At 41.5% G+C, this 18565-nt stretch overlaps 1 protein-coding gene across 1 annotated transcript; it reads left to right on the forward strand.

Moving 5' to 3' along the window:
- Positions 1 to 200: 200 nt before the first annotated feature.
- LOC124274398 (sorbitol dehydrogenase-like) lies at positions 201 to 18565 on the forward strand. The gene is made up of 9 exons (XM_046709776.1): positions 201 to 284; positions 7820 to 7853; positions 9023 to 9187; positions 9730 to 9889; positions 10136 to 10254; positions 11185 to 11250; positions 13167 to 13342; positions 13870 to 13991; positions 17748 to 18565. Exons 1-9 carry the CDS (start codon positions 228 to 230, stop codon positions 17902 to 17904), a joined length of 1056 nt encoding a protein of 351 aa, XP_046565732.1. The 5' UTR covers positions 201 to 227; the 3' UTR covers positions 17905 to 18565.

Genomic DNA, 18565 nt, shown 5'->3' on the forward strand with positions numbered 1-18565 from the left:
GAAAGATGCAATAATTGAATTGAATTGTCATACCGATATTATATATCACATTTCATGTCTCAGCGAATAGATAGCACCACTTTGATCCAGTTCCTGAAACTAGGTCAGTCAGCTGTAGCTTGACGTTACGAATACCAGCTGTACCACATTCGACTTAGGAAGGGCTGAATGCATTAAATGTATGTCACAGCCAGCGATAATCTTCGCCTGTATATATTACATCCATCATGGCGGTGGAACACAACGAGGCAGTAGTCCTCCGTGCTATCAAAGACCTGGTGATCGTGAGTATATACACAAACCTAGCACGGACGTCACGAGCTTGTCACGAAGCTCACGTGCATCACGGCGCACATTTAGCTGCGCACAGCAGGGCACCTGTTGGTTTTCTAAAGTATCTAGTGATTTACCGTAGTATGATTTGTGTCAGCGCTAAATGACCTCATTTGTTTCGTTTTCCGTGAGATGAATTACACGTCGCTTCATATGTTAACTAACCGCTCAGAAATTAATGATAGAATACCGGGCGGGTGACCCGTCTATATAGGTCAATATATATAATATGATGTTGAGCTTCATGTAGGCATCAGTAAAAGCAGGCCGTCTTATTCTTGGATCTGCTTATTATCTATCGTCTTAAATGAATGACCTACAAACAAATCCGTGCTGTTAAGTAGAGCAATGCGGTTGTGTAAGACATCTTAAACCCTGAAGGATGAGAGGCGGGGCGATGTCCTGCTTTTGAGTCTATCTTACTGAGTATTTCAAAACACCATACATGGCTGAGCACAAGAGAATTGTCTCGCTACCACAAACAGATATGAAATCTCATGTCTAATTAAGAATAAGTGCCATGTTTAGAGCTGATGCACTGCTTTAGTGTCTGCTACCACTGTACAAGAATAGGCTTCACTGGTTTAGCAGGTTCTCATGAATATATAGTGAGTCAAAAAAGAAACTTCACATTCTTTCTTCAGGGCACTATAAAAAAAAGAGATGGTAAGGTGGTTAAATTGTTATTATTTCATTGCTGAGATCTGTGTGATGTACTCGATACACTGACAGTGCCATAATCAGTTCCATTAGGCTACACCGCCGTTCCAAAACATGGGTATACAGAATGTCAAGTCACGGGAATAAAAATGCGAAATCTCTCAGTTCAATATCGTATATGGCAGCCCCGCGCATTCACCACTGCCAAACACCGTCTCCTCATCGACTGCCTGATGCTTGTGAACACGTGGTTGGGGATTCTGCGCCATTGTTCTTGCAAGGCAGCGCCAAGTTCCTGCAAATTCTGAGGTCGGTTCCTAAGACCACGAAGCCTTCTCCCAAGTGCATCCCAAACGTGCTCTGTTGGATTAAGGTCAGGGGACCGCGATGGCCAGTCCATGACGTTGATTTCAGCGTTTTGAAGGAAATTTCGTATCAAGATCGCGGTATGCGGCCGAGCATTATCATGCTGGAACTGTAGACCTGGGCCATGTGCCGCCATGAAAGGAACGAGTTCAGGAATGAGCACCTGGTCGCGGTAAGCAGCAGCTGTGAGGTTTGTACGGATGACCAGAAGTCGGGAACGGTTGTTCCTACAGAAAGCACCCCACACCATGCAACTTCCGCCCCCGAATCTGTCGACTTCTTGTACACAACATTGGGCATACCGTTCACGACGTCGTCTCCAGACTCTATGCCTGAAATCGGGGAATCTGAGGGTAAACCTGGATTCATCGTTAAAGACGACTCGATTCCAGTCTCTCTGGGTCCATCGGAGGTGACGTTGGGCCCACAGCAGACGTTGACGTTGTTGAAACGACGTCAATATTGGCCCACGATATGGACGTCGAGAATGGAGATTGGCAGCCCGCAACCGATTTCGAATGGTCTGTGAGGACAGTCGACCTCTAAACATTTCAGCCCTGGTTCGTGTAGCCGGCAGAAATCTGTCACGTAGGTGACGTAGGACGATTTGACGGTCTTCTGCTCGTGACGTCACACGTGGACGACCCGACCTTGGGCGATCAGAAGTGGTGCCAGTTTGTTGTAGACGACCTCGCAAGTCATACACAGTACGACGGCTGCATCCCATTGCTCTTGCGACGTCAATAACTGATCTTCCCGCTTGCAACATGCCAACGGCACGTTCACGTTGCACATTTGACAATCGTGGCTTTTCAAGTACCGCTAGAACTGTGGTTTAAAAGTGTTTTTTCAATTCTTGAGGCCAATGCAAACACGTGCATATGAAGAAAACTTCGATGCGAAGATCACGTGATCGACTGCACGTGCAAATCCTGATTTGGCACTAACGTCATTTGCACGACGAATGGATGGGTTTGAGTGGGTTTTGCTAACGTTTTTCTAGAGTCGAAAGATAGGGATCCCATTTCGGATACATAGATGTATCATCAGAGATAAATTATTCATTATTATTCAAATTACATTTGTGAAGTTTCTTTTATGACTCAGTATATATAGAGGACAGTTTGTTTATCTCATGCAGCTGCACATTTCAAATTATGAAAACGTAACAAGAACACCTCATTTTGTCAATACTTCAATAGATACTTTGACACAGCGGGCCTTAATATGCTTTTCTTTACATGTATACTACAGTGTCGGGATACCTCCCAAATTTCAAGAAACCAGAGTCTCCATCTGCAAATAAACCTTACCTTTATTCAAACTATACTGAGTCAAAAAAGAAACTTCACAAAATGTAATTTATAGTTTAAAGGTCACATGCAACAACAAAAATCAAACATAATTAAAACACAAGTATCACTTATTCATGACAGTTAATATACATTGCTGGTTATGAAAAAACATATAAACAAAATTATAACCGTACAATCGCAAATCAAAAGTGCAATATTTTGTAATTGGGCTTACTTCCCAAGAAACGAAGCAGCCGGGATACCGAACCAAGTTAGAGCGGGTGGGTGTGCACTCAAGTGTAACGGCTGGTTCATTAGCAGATGCCCTCACGGCTCATTGTGTGTGTATAGAGAGACGTTGGGTTTTGTAAATACATGCTCATTTTTTGTGTATAACATTTTGCAATCAACAGACATCATAACATGTCATGTGAACTAGTATCACACCTGCTTTGTCTGTGTAGTTACATAATGTGACAGAGACCGAACTCGGGCCATAAATCAATGCGTTTTTGTTTATGGTGTATAGCCTGATAGGTGTTACGTTCAAATTGCATGCGGTCAGTGATCGAAGTTGTGTATTGAATATTGTCATTAGCAGACAGGCAGGCAGACACATAGGTGTCACTAAAACAGACATTGAGTTTTGTCTGTGACAACGACATATCTATATCACAGTTAGAAATTCTGTCAACGCTAAATAATGACATTGCCTTTAAGTATCGAACTGAGAAAGTGACTCGGTAAGAAGAACGTGTGGTGAAATAGACAAACGAAATTATATAAACAGTTAATCTACTGTCCTAACATATAAAAAGCTCGCGCCTGTGAAATATCAAGAAAACATTAGAAAAATAGTTCACACCAAAATCTTCTCCGAGTATTCACCGGACAACCTGCATCCAACCTGTGCAAACCTATTTCACTGCGCATGTGCTATGAGCGCAGCCCAGCTGTTGAAACCACTTGAATTCCCCCAAGCGCTGGGGGAAAATTAGTGAATCGTTTGAACTACGATTTCGCGCGGGTTTTTTTCATCACGTTATTTTTCAACTATTTAAGTTGAATTTGCATTTGTTTCGGTAAGTCTATACCAAAAGGTATGAGAATCTGCAAAGTTGTGTTTTTACGTTGCATGTGACCTTTAAAAGTTTCCCCAAATAGTGCAAAAAATGTCATGGGTTCTACTCTTGGCCTGAATCCTGTTAACGTTTGAGCAAGCTAAAGAAAATAATGAAACAAGGGCCATAACTCTGGAATCATAAAGTTTTGACTGGCTCATCAACGATTTGCTCAAAATGTCATCTTTGCTGGTTTACAAAACACTTGTCTTCATTTCCGGTAGGATTGATTAAATCCAAAAGAACAAGGGCGATAACTCTGTCAAACAGATTTTCGATGCTGGATTTTCCTTGATAATATATACATTCCCAAAATAGAAGCGCATCATGAAAATACCAATTTCATGTAGCAATGAATTAAAACATGATTCATTTTACAAAAGGTTTTGCTCTGTTTATGAGTCCTATGGTGTGTATGTTTTGAAACATCACAACAAAACGCACCATCCGTAAAATACCCGTATTTAACAGCATGATTTTCAATTTCGGCGTGTAGTGTCACAGAATACACAATTCACATGCAATGCACGTCAAAGTTGGGGATCAGATCGTCTCAATGATGAGTATAAAAAGGTTGTCTGTCTGTCGATTATTCACTGTATTTGGAATATTGTTGACGAACGCAAAATGCCACGTCTAAGTGAAGCCTACCGTCATATCGCCATTGGTTTGCTTGAAGCTGGCCAGTCTCAACGTGCAGTTGCCCGACGCATGAATGTTCACCAAAGCACCATTTCACGCCTCTGGGAGAGATATCGCCGGCAGAGTTCAGTAGCAGATGCCCTTCGTAGTGGGCGACCTCGAGCGACCACTGCGGCGCAGGATCGCTACATCCGGGTACATCACCTGCGTCATCGAACAGCTACGGCGACCAGTACCGCTCAACAAATACCCGGATTGAGGAGGCTTTCTGCACAGACCGTCAGGAACAGGTTGAGAGAGGCTGGTTTACGTGCCAGAAGACCTTATTTTGGCCCTGTGCTTCGACAACAACATCGTCGACATCGAGTTCAATGGTGCACCAACGTTCAGGCCTGGAACCTACCGAATTGGCGTAGAATCTGGTTCAGTGATGAATCACGATTTCTATTGGAACGACGCGATGGAAGAATGCGGGTGTACAGACGTCGACGTGAACGTTTCGCCGACGCTTGCGTTCCCCAGGAGGACAGATTCGGCCGGGACAGTGTTATGATGTGGGGGAGCGATCACCTGTCGTAGGAGATGTGATCTGGTGATGATCCAAGGCAACCTGACAGCTCAACGGTACTGTGACGAAATCCTACGCCCACACCTCCTTCCAATCATTGATCGCCAGAGGAAGTTGTTTCAACAGGACAATGCCAGGCCCCACACAGCACGTCACACTACAGACTTCCTCCAGAACCACAACATCAATGTGCTCCCCTGGCCCTCAAGATCACCGGACTTAAACCCGATCGAACATCTGTGGGATGCCCTGGACAGACGGGGCGACGCCGTAACCCTCAGCACCAGACACTTCAGCAACTCGCACAGACCCTACAGGCAGAGTGGGCTGCGATTGGGCAACACGAGATTCTGAGACTGATTCGTTCGATGCCGAGGCGATGCCGAGGCGATGCTGTGCACTGGATGCCCACGGTGGTCACAAGAGGTATTGACTTCAGCGCCACCACACGTCTCCATGTGGCACCCAAACTGATTGTCCTCGAGTTGGTGCCAAAGACGGATAAGTCTGCATTCCCAGTGTGTAATTTCTTTATGTTTCATTGACTCATAAAGCCTACAAGATGTTTCAAAAGAATCAAAAAATACAGTTGAAATTCCTATATGCGTTTCTTTTTTGGGAGCGTATATTAATAGATCTTGCAACCAGAGAGGTTTTCAAGTGAATGTGTCCCATTTGGGGATGCAGAAAAGAACTAAGGGAAGTAACTCTGTAAAACATTTACTTTTGACACTGGGCGCATGCAGACCTTTTCAGGCCCAGTGTCGCCCTAAAATTCACCTACTCTCGAAACTTGACTTCGGTTAGTCAAGCTTGAGATGTGATGGCGTTCTGTAAATACTCGTGTATCTCACCAAACAAATAAGTGATGGGCATCATGATCAAGACAAGCACCGAACAGATCACACAATCATGATATATACATCCGTGCATAAAATAAGCACCACCCTGTATTTTTCTAAACTCTTTCCCAGATATAACCTTTATAATTTGATAGAGCAAGCATTACAAGCATTTGAAAAACGAAAACATCATTGAAATTACCATGTTCTTTAATTAGTATAATCGCCTATGTTTAAAACAGGTGTTTTTCTGTCCTAAAACAAGTTACCTAGTTTTGAAAAGTGAAAGTAATAATTGATTGTTATGTTGCCTATAAATTCGTTATTCATTGTTCATTGTAAACTAAGATTGAGGAAAAGTTACAGTCAAACTAAAAATAAAGTCAAATTTTAAAATGCAGTAAAAGTTGCTGTACAAACAAAACAAACAGATTTTAGCTGCAATTATCAGTATCCGGCAAGAAGAAGTGTTTATTCAATACAATAAACTCAAAATCTTAAATGATTTATTCCAAAACCTTAGTAATGTAGCCTTTATCAGGTTTTGTCAATTAGCCATCTGAATTGTTTGGAAAAAGGTCTGAATCTTTGACATTCGGGTTCTTCCTGATTATGGATAATTAAAGCTTACTTGATGTGTAAATGTCATTTTGGTATATAACAGAATCGTTATTTTAATCAAAACTTAATTTAACTGTGTAGTTTGATCAGGAGAGGAATACGTATTTTGGGAAAATGTCAGTCCCATAACATTTTCATGAACATATTCATTCAAAAAGAATAGAAAGGGTTATGGTATTTGTAAAACTGTCAGTGGATAAAGCTTCTTTAACTACAGGTCGATTACATTGATGACTATACCCTAACCTTTCTGTAGCATCACATCGTAGTTTAAAAATAGGGTGGTGCTTAATTAATGCACGGGTGTATATATTTTTTGCAGAATATCATGCATACCAAAGGTTTGCAAACACAATATACCTTTACAATTGTGTGTGAAATTTGGTGGCCACAACAAACATTGTTTTTTATAAAATAAAGGCATCATTTTTGTGTTTGCAAACCCGTGATACATAACAACCGACTGCTTATGTGAATATATAGGTCTTAAGGCTGCTGTGCGCAATAGCATCAATTTGGAAGGAAAGGGGCCAGGGTTTGGGGCAACTCTTCAAGATAATCTGCCCGGAGAGCGGAAGGTCGCGGGTTCGATCCCCGACCGCGTCATACCAAAAGACGTTAAAATATGGTACTTGTTGGTCCCCGCCTGGAGCTCGGTATTAATGGGTACAACAAGGACTGGTTGGCTCAGAGTCAGTATAATTTGTCTGAGTGGGGTATTCATGCTTCACTGCGGCATGGTAGCTCAGTCGGCTAGCACTATAAAACCAGCTTCAGTCTGGGCTAGGACAAGCAGCCGCACATACACATACACACGCATGCACGTCGTCATATGAGCGAAATATTCTCAAGCACGATGTTAAACCCAATTTCACCTCACCTCACCTCAAGATAATCTACTTTTACTTTTCTACAATCAGGACCCTACTAAAATCCGATTTCATGATCGGCCTTAAATTTGCCCTGGGGCTACAAGCACACATCTACTTGTGGATATCTCTGTCTATACTAAGGATCTATAGAAGACAAACATTACTATAATTGTTGTAAGCAGCGTCTGAATAGCTCGGGGACTGAATCCATTGCGTCTCATCGTAACCGACGTAGTGGCTTGGTGCTCGCAATATCATTCACTCGATAAACACCATAGGTCGTACAGCGAGAATGTCGTATGTTTATACGGCAAATATTTCCAGTTAAAAAATAACAAACAAAACATTCTGGGAGAACTTTAAGATGTCATTTGGTTTTGCTAATGACAGTATTCTGTAAACGCTACTGTCGAAAGCATTTTGTTTGAAAACTTTAGTCTTCCGCCTTAAGCGCTTTCAATATCTTACAAATATTCCCAAGCGTTCTTTTGTTTTACAGGAACCGATTCCAGTGCCTGACCTTAAAGATAATGGTAAGTTGGTCCATAAATGTTGCCGTCAGTATACATCACTTTCCTTCTGTCAATCAATTTGTAAATAAATTTCTTTAGACAATCTCTGATAAACTTCAATGTACATTTCCGACCACATCAATCCTTGTGTTTACGAATGACTATCAAATAGTGATGACACGAGGTCATCGCGAATCGTGAGCGTACGTAACCTTCTCAGGTAAAGGAAAGTCAGTCTTTCACTTGCAATATCGAGACGAGGCCCAGCTTACTTCCGGTACCAGATTTCCGGTGACAAGCGTATATTAAAAAAACAGTTCTGGTTCCAAATTGCGCGACCGCCATGTATGACTTCACTACACCGGATCGGGTTTTGCTGTCACAACTGTTGTCAGTCGTAATAGTTGACTAATTTGGGGATAGTTAGATCAGAAATCTGTTATTCCTGCAAGGGTTATCGGTTCCTTACTGTACAACTGACAGCAATGAGACCATTCGAAAAGGTATAAAACGTTGTTTGTCACCGGAAGTACTAAGGTCTAATGAAAATTGTTTTGAAAGATATATATAATCTTTCTAGCTCTGCACGCATTCCTTCTATCACCAGGCATCTAATCCGTTGATCATATCGCTCGTTAGATACCGAACCATTCAGGAGGTTCATAAATATGATATTACACGGGACGTCGTTTATTATTTTATTTATTACTCGCCCAACATTAGCATAATAATATCTCAGAACGAGTGCATTACGCCTTCATAACAGGGGTCACGCGTATGAATACATGTCATCTATCATTGATAACATTAGTCTATTTAATTTGATTTTTAGATAAACAAGGGTGTATGAAAAAGGAACCAGATAACTTCAACTAACATATATTTATATATATGTTATTACACGCAACCAGACGAGAAACAGATGAATATCGAGAGTTCGAGACGTGTTGTGAATGACAGCCGACATTTTGTTTTGATCACGTTATTTTGGTCATGTGACCAAGTGCAAATAGTTCCGGCAGCACGCGTTGTTAAATTACACAATTTGTAATAACATTGTAGATTGTTTAAACAGTGATATCTTCAACGGGTGAGTAATAATATCGTTTATTTTTTAATTACCTTGGAACTGACCTACTCTTTGAAAAAAAACATACACCTACCCATATGTAGCGGCCGTATCTTTGCAGAAGTTCTGCTACAAATGGGTTCTGTTGGAATCTGCGGATCCGACATAATGTATTGGCAGCGAGGCGGCAACAGCAGATTCAGACTCGAGGCCCCGATGATTATTGGTCACGAGGGCAGTGGAACTGTGGTCAAGGTCGGGTCAAAGGTCAAAACTTTGAAAATAGGCAGGTATTATTTTACTTTCAGTTATTCGTCAAAAAGATGTTATAAAACTATCTCCACCTTACAAACATCCGATAAAACCGTTCACATCTAGGGAAAACCTTTAACTACGATTCATGAGACATTTATGTGACCCTGCCTAGGTTAACAACATTGGATAACACTTTGATATGAATGTATAGACTTATGGAGTTAATGTAGGACAGAAAGGTCGTTTGTTGGGGTCAGTATACTGACGTACAAAGAAAGTACACACCTGGTGATTTTCGACTATTTAAACGTAAACAACGTAACTATAAAACCAAACATTTTTTGAAAGGTATTTTGAAGTCACAAACATTGTGTACATGTTGCCAAACACTAAGTCATGACAAAACACTTTAAGTAATATTTACGTTGGGGTCTTTGTAAATATTAACAAAGCAATAGGTGTTTACGTTATTTCATACGTCAGCGTATTTGCAACTATTTCTTGTATTTGACTCATTGTGTAACGAATGAACGATGTAACTCTGACACGTACGTTGATCCACAACTGCTGTAGGAGATCGGGTGGCGATAGAGCCGGGCACCCCGTGTCGACGGTGTCATCAGTGCAAGCAAGGCGCCTACAACCTCTGCCCCGATATCACGTTCTGTGCCACGCCCCCTGATCACGGAAACATCTGCCGATACTACAAACACGCTGAAGATTTTTGTTTCAAGTAAGCCACGAAATTAACCCGCATTTAGATGTATCATACAGCCAGGGAAAGGTGTTTTTCAAAACCTGAAAAAACTAGATGCGTCCTCTGTGGTGTGAACTCTGCGCGTTCTTACGGGTACCCATTCAAACTAGCCGTGAAATTAGAAGTAGCTGTGATCCATATTGCAACTGATCCTTTGATCCGAAAGTATAGCAAGTATTTTCTTTTCACGGAATATCAAATTCTGTTTTATGTTTGCTACAGACTACCTGATCACGTGACACTAGATGAAGGTGCTCTCATGGAACCACTGTCTGTAGCGATCTACGCATGTCGCCGAGGGGAGGTAACTCTTGGGTCAAAGTTACTGATCTGTGGAGCAGGTATAACGCCATAACACGATCTTGATCTTTAATCTTAGCGAAACGATGCCCCATATAAAATTTAACATGTATGCGGTTACTCGGTGAGTGATCTCCCTTATCCCAACTAGACCTTGATATTTAAACGTGAACACCAACCTGTTTTATCTGAAATATACTCTTCAAAAAAGTGAGGGAACTTTTAATTAATGATTGAAAACGTTTGGAGATGTATCGGAGTCAATCAATTTTGGTATGATAATAATGATTGTTTGAAAGTGCATCATCACTTGCACTTCCTTATGACCATAGTTGTTCGTACAGTAATCGGTCTTCAAAGATTATTGGTGTATGACGTGGAATTTGTAAGTGTACGATTTCATTTTCAAACAAAAAAACGTCTAGAAACAAACACTAACAACATACTGTGTGATGCAAGATGATTGTCAAAATTAATGGTCTACAGTGATTTACCTTATTGAAAAGCGTCCAAATCAAGAATGGACCCCATGCACGTGTATGGAGCTATTTAGTTGTGCACGTGCATCCCATCCCACGTTAATGTTTAGGGTTGGTGATAAAGAGAAATGGTGGTGCGTTCATAAGATGTCTGTCTTTGTAAGTTTGTACTTCCTATCCAAATTGAAAGTTCAGGTTCCCCTACTTTTCTTTGAAGAGTATAAATCACTCAGAGCTGAATTACCAAACAGGGACATAGCTGAGTTATTTCGACATTTACAGAAAACATATAAAGGTGCGAGTCTGACCGTAAGCTGACCGTGAGCTCCGTTCCACAAAGAAATACGAGACGTATTCGGGCGCGATGACTATCACTAAGTCCGCCCCTCCACAAAACGAACGTAGCGCGACGACTATCATAAAACTGATTTTACGATCGAATTAGAGCTGGGCAATCGTTTTCATATTTCGCACAGTCCTTTATCTTTTCAGGACCTGTGGGAATGCTGTACATGATGGCGGGGAAAGTGGCCGGGGCTTCACAGGTTTTAATCACAGGTTCTGTTAAATGAATGTTGTTATACGCCGCAATACAACCATATCTCGACGCGCTGTAAATATACAAATCTGGGAAAAAAACATTCAAAAACATGAGGAATGAGTCAGGATATGATTGTACACCATATAATGAGTGAGTGAGTGAGTGGTAGAGACACCAATATGAACTGTTTTTAGTTATTCACGTGTCAGCTTGACACGGAAGAAACGCAATGCAGGCCCGGTCGTTTACTACTGTCGTAAACACTGATTAAAGATTTTACTGACAAACAAGGCCCAACCCTGATCTCGAATGTGATAAACAAATCCTGGCATGGCAAAGCGAGGGCAACCCTGTAAACGTGGTAATGGTAATGATTGTGACAGACCAAAGAAGTTTTTGAATAGAGACCACAATGGGGTCGAAATGCGGATCCTGCGGGACTAAGGGGCGGAACGTATACAGTAAATCGCATGTGTCATGCAATAAAGAGTCACGACATTACCAGAGGAGAATTTTTCAAGAGGCGTTCGCATAATATTCACATCCCTCCCTCTCTGGATCCGTACAGGTAGTGGGGCAGCTTATAGTACTGTCGGAAATAGAAAAAGAAATGTATTTTCACATTTAGATCAACAATTTATATAGGTACTATGTGAAAGCGTGAAATATCTGTTAAACTAAGTTCAGCCTAACTACAGTCTCGGTGGTAGGGAAATAGGAAACGCAAAACAGGACCTTACTGAGGAGAGATTAGTGCAGAAATGAGCAATGTGGGTTTTTTTGTAAGTCCAAGTTGACTTATTTGGAACAGACCTTGGCTTTATGCAAATTAGTGTGCGATGATATTGTATTACAAAAGACGCTTTAGAAATTAGACTTAGCTTCATTAGAAACTTTAGCTGACGTACAAAATATTATTTTTACTTGTAAAACTCTTAAGGATGTAGCTACAATGGAGTCTCACTACCACTATATAACCAAACACTAATGGGGGGTCGTCTCAAAAGCAAAACCAGGACGGGTGTCTCAGACGATGGGTGGGGTCGGGCTTGGGGATAGAGATATCAGCTAAGATAAGATAATCCTTTAGGTGAATTAAACTGGGGAAGTAACAATTTACAAATAATACCCAGTCCTGTCGATCTTCGGGTGGCCATGCTACCTATTTATTTTGAGACATTTAATACGATGGCTGATTTAAGACTTTCTATGGGTATCATTTTTTTACATATCTCAACATAAACTTTATGAAAAAAAGACATGTTAGATGTTAATCAAGATTTGAGATATATTCAACACACAAGAAAACGCATGAAATATCTTTGAGATGCCCTCTTGTGCCTGTAGGCAGCACGTGCATTCCATGCTCGGTCCTTCATCATACCTGGCCGAGCGACCAAATTGCCATCTGTAGTCTGATCTATTGTTTTAGGCAGCTATTCGTAATTTTTCCCGATTTTACGAGTAAACATGCTTTTCTGGATATCCTCTTACGCATCCCACTGAAAGCCCAGTTAGGCCGATGTGGGTTATTTCGACATATGCTATTTGCAATTGTGTAAATTTTAGGGATACAGAGTAACAGCCAATAACAGTTTTTATTCTATTTCCGACAGTAGTGGTAGTAGTTTTAGTGGTTAAAGCGTTCGCTCGTCCCGCTGAAGACCCGGGTTTGCTTCTGGTGAAGCCCATTTCTGGTGTTGCCCCGTCGTGATATTGCTGGAACTCACTCACTCACTGGATCCGTCAGTGGATAAATATTGAATGGTAGATTGTTACCTACCTAGATACCAGCGTTAAAGATATTATTGTCATGCTTTGTGCACTAGTTTACTAATGTCACGTTTGTCAAGAAACGGGAGATAACTCTCGCTGACTTTGTGTGAACTTGCTGCGATGCTGACAAAATGTTAACGTCTCAGTTTAACTACAGATATAGACGACAACAGACTGGAGATGGCCAAATCATGCGGTGCAAATCATACAATCAACGTGAATGGGCGCGATAAGCTTGAGGTTGCTAGTGAAATCGAGGCTTTGATGGGAGGTCAACCGGAAGTGACGATTGAGTGTAGCAGTGTGGACTACAGCTATGATCTGGCAATTAATGTGAGTCATGACCCGAGATTATCATGATGGCGGATCAGAGCTTATTACTAACGGCCGTTTTTCTCAATTCCTTGTCCAATTATCGAGAGATGTTTATAGTGAGTGAGTGAGTTTAGGTTTTACGCCACACTAAAGCAATATTCCAGCTGTATGACGGCGGTCTGTAAATAATTGAGTCCGGACCAGACAATGCACTGATCAACTGGCATCGATGAGCATCGATCTACGCAATGGGGAACCGATGACATGTGTCAAGCAAATCCAGCGAGCCTGACAACCCAATCCCGTTAGTCGCCTATTACGACAAGCATGGGTAACTGAAGATCAATTCTAACCCGGATCTTCAAGGGCTGGATGTTTACAGAAATACATACATTCCGACCGATGGGGATCGGATGGTCAGACTTTGTTTATTGGTTGATTACATTTTCAGTCTCTGGGTTTTCTGGTCCAGACTGGGTGACAGGTAGCTGTGATGTAGCTGACAAATCTCCTCACTCACTCACTCACTCACTATTGTATTTCAGGCGACACGGCAAGGCGGGTGTCTGGTAGCTGTGGGACGACCGTCAGGGCGGACCCTGCTGCCACTGGACGTCGCGCTCAGGAAACAAGTGGACATAAAGGGCATCTTCAGATACGTTAACTGGTAACATACTGACTTCATCAATGTCACACGCCGACTGTATCTCTTTAACACATTCATTGTAACCCTACACACGCCATCCATGTAACACAGTGACGTCATCCTTGTAACATACCTACGTCAGTCCCGTAATGCAGTGACGTCATCTCTGTAACACTGACGTCATTTCTTTAATACACCGACGTCATCCATGTAACACACCGATTTCATATTCTAAGATGTTTCGGTGAAAGATCAAAGGCGCCGACAATACTTTATAAGACGATAATGTGCACTTTTTGCATTATGTCACAATGTATTGGCGTCACTGCGCCTTTCTAGTCTGCCCCCTCGTAATCGAACACTTTTGCATTACGTCACAATGAAAGCGACGTCACGATGCATGTCAGTTGTCATCGCCTCGTACGGCCGTCTACAGTAAACTACTCCTTTGCATCCAGTTTCTTGGTTTGCAGTTGCTTCACGCAGCTAACATCACTGATGGAATCATTACGTTTATGTTTTCCGACGGTTAAAATGTCTCAATTCGACTCACAAGTTTTCAGCGACACGGTAACGTTCGCAATGTTTACATTCCCACAATGCCATCGTGGAATGTCGCTTGACTTCTCAGCTTCATCTGGATGTACTGATCTAAACTTACGCTGGTAGAAAAATTGCGACGTTCATATCGCCCCATATGGTTTACGTTAATCACAGATGTAATTAAAATAATTTAGAGAAGATATTTAGTCCGGACGTAAACCGTCATCAAACTGTTATCATTTTTTTCTGGTAACGTTTGTCTTAACCTAGGGGGCCAGACACATCAATAGAACAGCGCGCCAGTTAGCCCTGTGCGAGGATTCTTAATTTAGATCACCGACACCGTCGTTTGTTTTCTGACTTAGATTAATCGTAATTATCCTTAGAAAGCAGTAAATTTGGCATCTTAGAAAAGAAATACAGTTCGCTCTACCACTATGTATAGAGTAATAAAGCACACTTTCGCCCTGAACAATTATAACGTTAAAGCGTCCTCGTGCTTTAACTACAGTATTTCAGGGCGAAAGTGGGCTTTATTACACTATACATGGTGTTAGAGCGAACTGTATTTCTTAAGAGAATCTCACCAAAGTGTCTACTGACATCAATTATATCAACACGAGTTGATAAAGTTACAAATATCCGAGGGCTTACCGGGGATGGTTTTACTTTTACCAACGAGTGTTGATATAATTGATATCAGTAGACACTATGGTGAGATTCTAGTTATCATAAAAAAATCACTCTTCATTAGTTTTCAATGAAAAATATACATCTCTCAACAGTGCAGCGTTGTCATAGCATTGTGACGTCATCAAGTTCATGACGTCACAGCATTGTCAGGGCATTGCACAAAATCTACTCTCCTACTCCTAGGAGATATCGTATGATCTCACACAAGCAATATCTCCTGTGGAACACAGTTTTGGATGATAAACCGACTTCAACCCTTGTAACAGTGACGTCGTCCTTGAAGCATACCGACATCATCCCCGTAACAGTGACGTCGTCCTTGTAGCATACCGACGTCATCCTCGTAACAGTGACGTCGTCCTTGTAGCATACCGACGTCATCCCCGTAACAGTGAAGTCATCCCTGTAGCATATCGACGTCATCCCCGTAACAGTGACGTAATCCCTGTAGCATACTGACGTCATCCCGTAACAGTGACGTGGTCCTTGTAGCATACCGACGTCATCCTCGTAACAGTGATGTCATCCCTGAAGCATATCGACGTCATCCCCGTAACAGTGACGTCATCCTGCATATAGCATATCGACGTCATCCCGTAACAGTGACGTCATCCATTGTAAGCATACCGACGTCATCCCGTAACAGTGAAGTCATCCATATAGCATATCGACGTCATCCCCGTAACAGTGACGTCGTCCTTGTAGCATACCCATGTCATCCCCGTAACAGTGACGTCGTCCTTGTAGCATACCGACGTCATCCCCGTAACAGTGACGTAATCCATGTAGCATATCGACGTCATCCCCGTAACAGTGACGTCATCCCTGTAGCATATCGACGTCATCCCCATAATAGTGACGTCATCCCTGTAGCATATCAACGTCATCCCCGTTACAGTGACGTCATCCCTGTAGCATACCGACGTCATCCCTGTAGCATATCGACGTCATCCCCGTAACTCACTGACTTCAACCCTCTAACACACCGACTTCATCCCTGTAATATACTTACGTAATCTTGTAACACCGTGACTTCATCCCTGTAACACATCGACGTCATTCTTGTAACCTTCTGACTTCATTGAGTATGGTGCCGTCAGATCTAAAGTACTGTCGGAAATAGAAAAAAATTGTTTTTTCACATTTATATCTACAACTTAGGTAGTAAATATGTGAAATTGTGAAATATCTGTTAAACTAAGTTCGGCCTAACTAAAGTCTCAGTGGGAGGGAGATAGGAAATGTAAAAGAAGGATTTTACTGAGGAGAAATTAGTGCAGAAATGAGCAATGAGGGTTTTATTCAAAGTCCGAAAAGACTTATTTAGAGCAGACCATGGCTTTATGCAAATTAGTGTGCATGATATTGTATAACAAATGACACTTTTTGAATGTCCATTTTGAAATTAGACTTAGCTTCATTATAAACGATAGCAGACGTAAAAACAACAACTTTAATACTGAAACTATGAAGGATGTAGCTGCCATGGAGTCTCACTATCACTATAAAAAGAAACAGGTAGGAGGGGTCGTCTCAAAAGCAAAACCAAGACGGGTGTTGCTGATAGTAGTTGTGGTCGGGCTTGGGGATAGAGATATTAGCTAAGATAAGATAATCAACAGACATATTCAATACACATGAAAAAGCATAAAATATATTTGAGATGACCCCTTGTGTCTGTGGGCAGCACGTGCATTTCATGCCAAGTGAGTCGACGGTCCGTCGTCATACCTGGCTGAGCGACCTAATTGCCATCTGTAGTCTGATCTATCGTTTTCAGCAGCTATTCGTATTTTTTCTAAGTTTTGCCCGATTTTACGAGTAAACATGCTTTTCTGGATATCCTAGTACGCACCCCACTGAACGCCCAGTTAGGCCGATGTGGGTTATTTTGACATATGCTATTTGCAATTGTGTTAATTTTAGGGATACAGAGTAACAACCTAAACCCAGTTTTTTTCTATTTCCGACAGTACTTTAGAAACATTATCAGGGCAAACTCACAATCACATGTCTCTAGCACCCAGCAAAGAAACCTTAGCGCTATGTTGTTAAAGTACGATCACCTAACACGATAGGTACTGTATGGAATAGGAACCTTGAGCACCTGTAGCCCCAAACACCTCGAGAACCATATCACCCCTTGCAGGTCGTTTAAATGGTAAGAGTATGTTTTTACGCCGCTTTTACCAAAATTCCAGCAACATCACGGCGGGGGATACTAGAAATGGGCTTCACACATTGTACCCATGTGGGGAACCCCGACCTGCGGCTAGACGAGCGAACGTTTTAACCTCTAGGCTACGTCGATGATGGCTGACGTTCGTATACAAGGAGCCCGTCCAAACTTTAAAATGCTCAACGTCAAATCAGTGTGTTCAATATACTGACACAAAGCGGCAAGACTACGTATCTTTAATTCGAGTTAAACCATATTAAAGAAAATACCTGATTTCAAACATTTTGAAATAAACCTTTATTCAGTTGGCATTACTACCAAAAATTAAAAACTTCTACAATTAAATTCATTTGTCATTTCAGTTACCCAGCCGCATTGGAAATGCTATCTACAGGCAAGATTAACGTCAAGTCCCTAATCACGCATCACTTCACCTTCAACGAGACTTTGCGTGCTTTCGAAACTGCCATATCACGTGACGCTAAAGCCGTCAAGGTCATCATCCATTGCGATCAGTAACGAGTATTTGAGAGGAGAAATACTAGCACTTCTTACATCATTGTTGGTAAAGTCACTATATCTGATCGTCAGGGGATACGGGTATCTTTCTGTAAATAAATATGATTGTGCTATATTCAACAGATGTACACTATCACATATTATATCGACAATCAAGAATTAGGCACCACCCGAGAACCAAATCCAAAAGAAATTAACCTATTTCGTCTAGTAGATGCCTGTTTCAAATTCAATGTCATAATATGTGCAAAAATAGTAAAAGCACGCCTATATTAGACGCAGCGTTTCTAATAGACCCATGGGCGAGAATTTGACCAGTAATTATTAGTAGCACATTAACTAAGCAGTGATTACACCCTTCCGAATTCCGCAGGGAAGTGAGTTGCAATCGTTTTAGCATCAAACAGAATTGAGCAAGACATGTATCAGAGCGGATAAATGTTTTGCGCGACAGTATAATATATCTATTACAATATATTATACTTGTTCAGTCTAGTCCAACTGCGAGCTCATACTGAGAGTAAGATGGTAAGGGAACAAGACGATCAATGTTAAAACCCAGAGAATACAGAAAACCATTGTACTGATACGCACAACCCATTACTTTGTTATTGGCATTAAAATGTATGTGTAATAGAATGGGTTATTTTTCTTGAACATA

The sequence above is a fragment of the Haliotis rubra genome, unplaced genomic scaffold (assembly GCF_003918875.1).
Source record: "Haliotis rubra isolate DU_JTF1 unplaced genomic scaffold, ASM391887v1 Scf190, whole genome shotgun sequence".
Taxonomy (NCBI): domain Eukaryota; kingdom Metazoa; phylum Mollusca; class Gastropoda; order Lepetellida; family Haliotidae; genus Haliotis; species Haliotis rubra.

What these genes read in the sequence shown, in the direction of transcription:
- LOC124274398 (XM_046709776.1), top strand. Translation starts at nt 228, where the DNA reads ATGGCGGTGGAACACAACGAGGCAGTAGTCCTCCGTGCTATCAAAGAC. An exon ending in CTATCAAAGACCTGGTGATC is followed by an intron (nt 285 to 7,819) that starts GTGAGTATATAC and finishes TTTGTTTTACAG; the next exon opens with GAACCGATTCCAGTGCCTGA. An exon ending in ATCTTCAGATACGTTAACTG is followed by an intron (nt 13,992 to 17,747) that starts GTAACATACTGA and finishes TTGTCATTTCAG; the next exon opens with TTACCCAGCCGCATTGGAAA.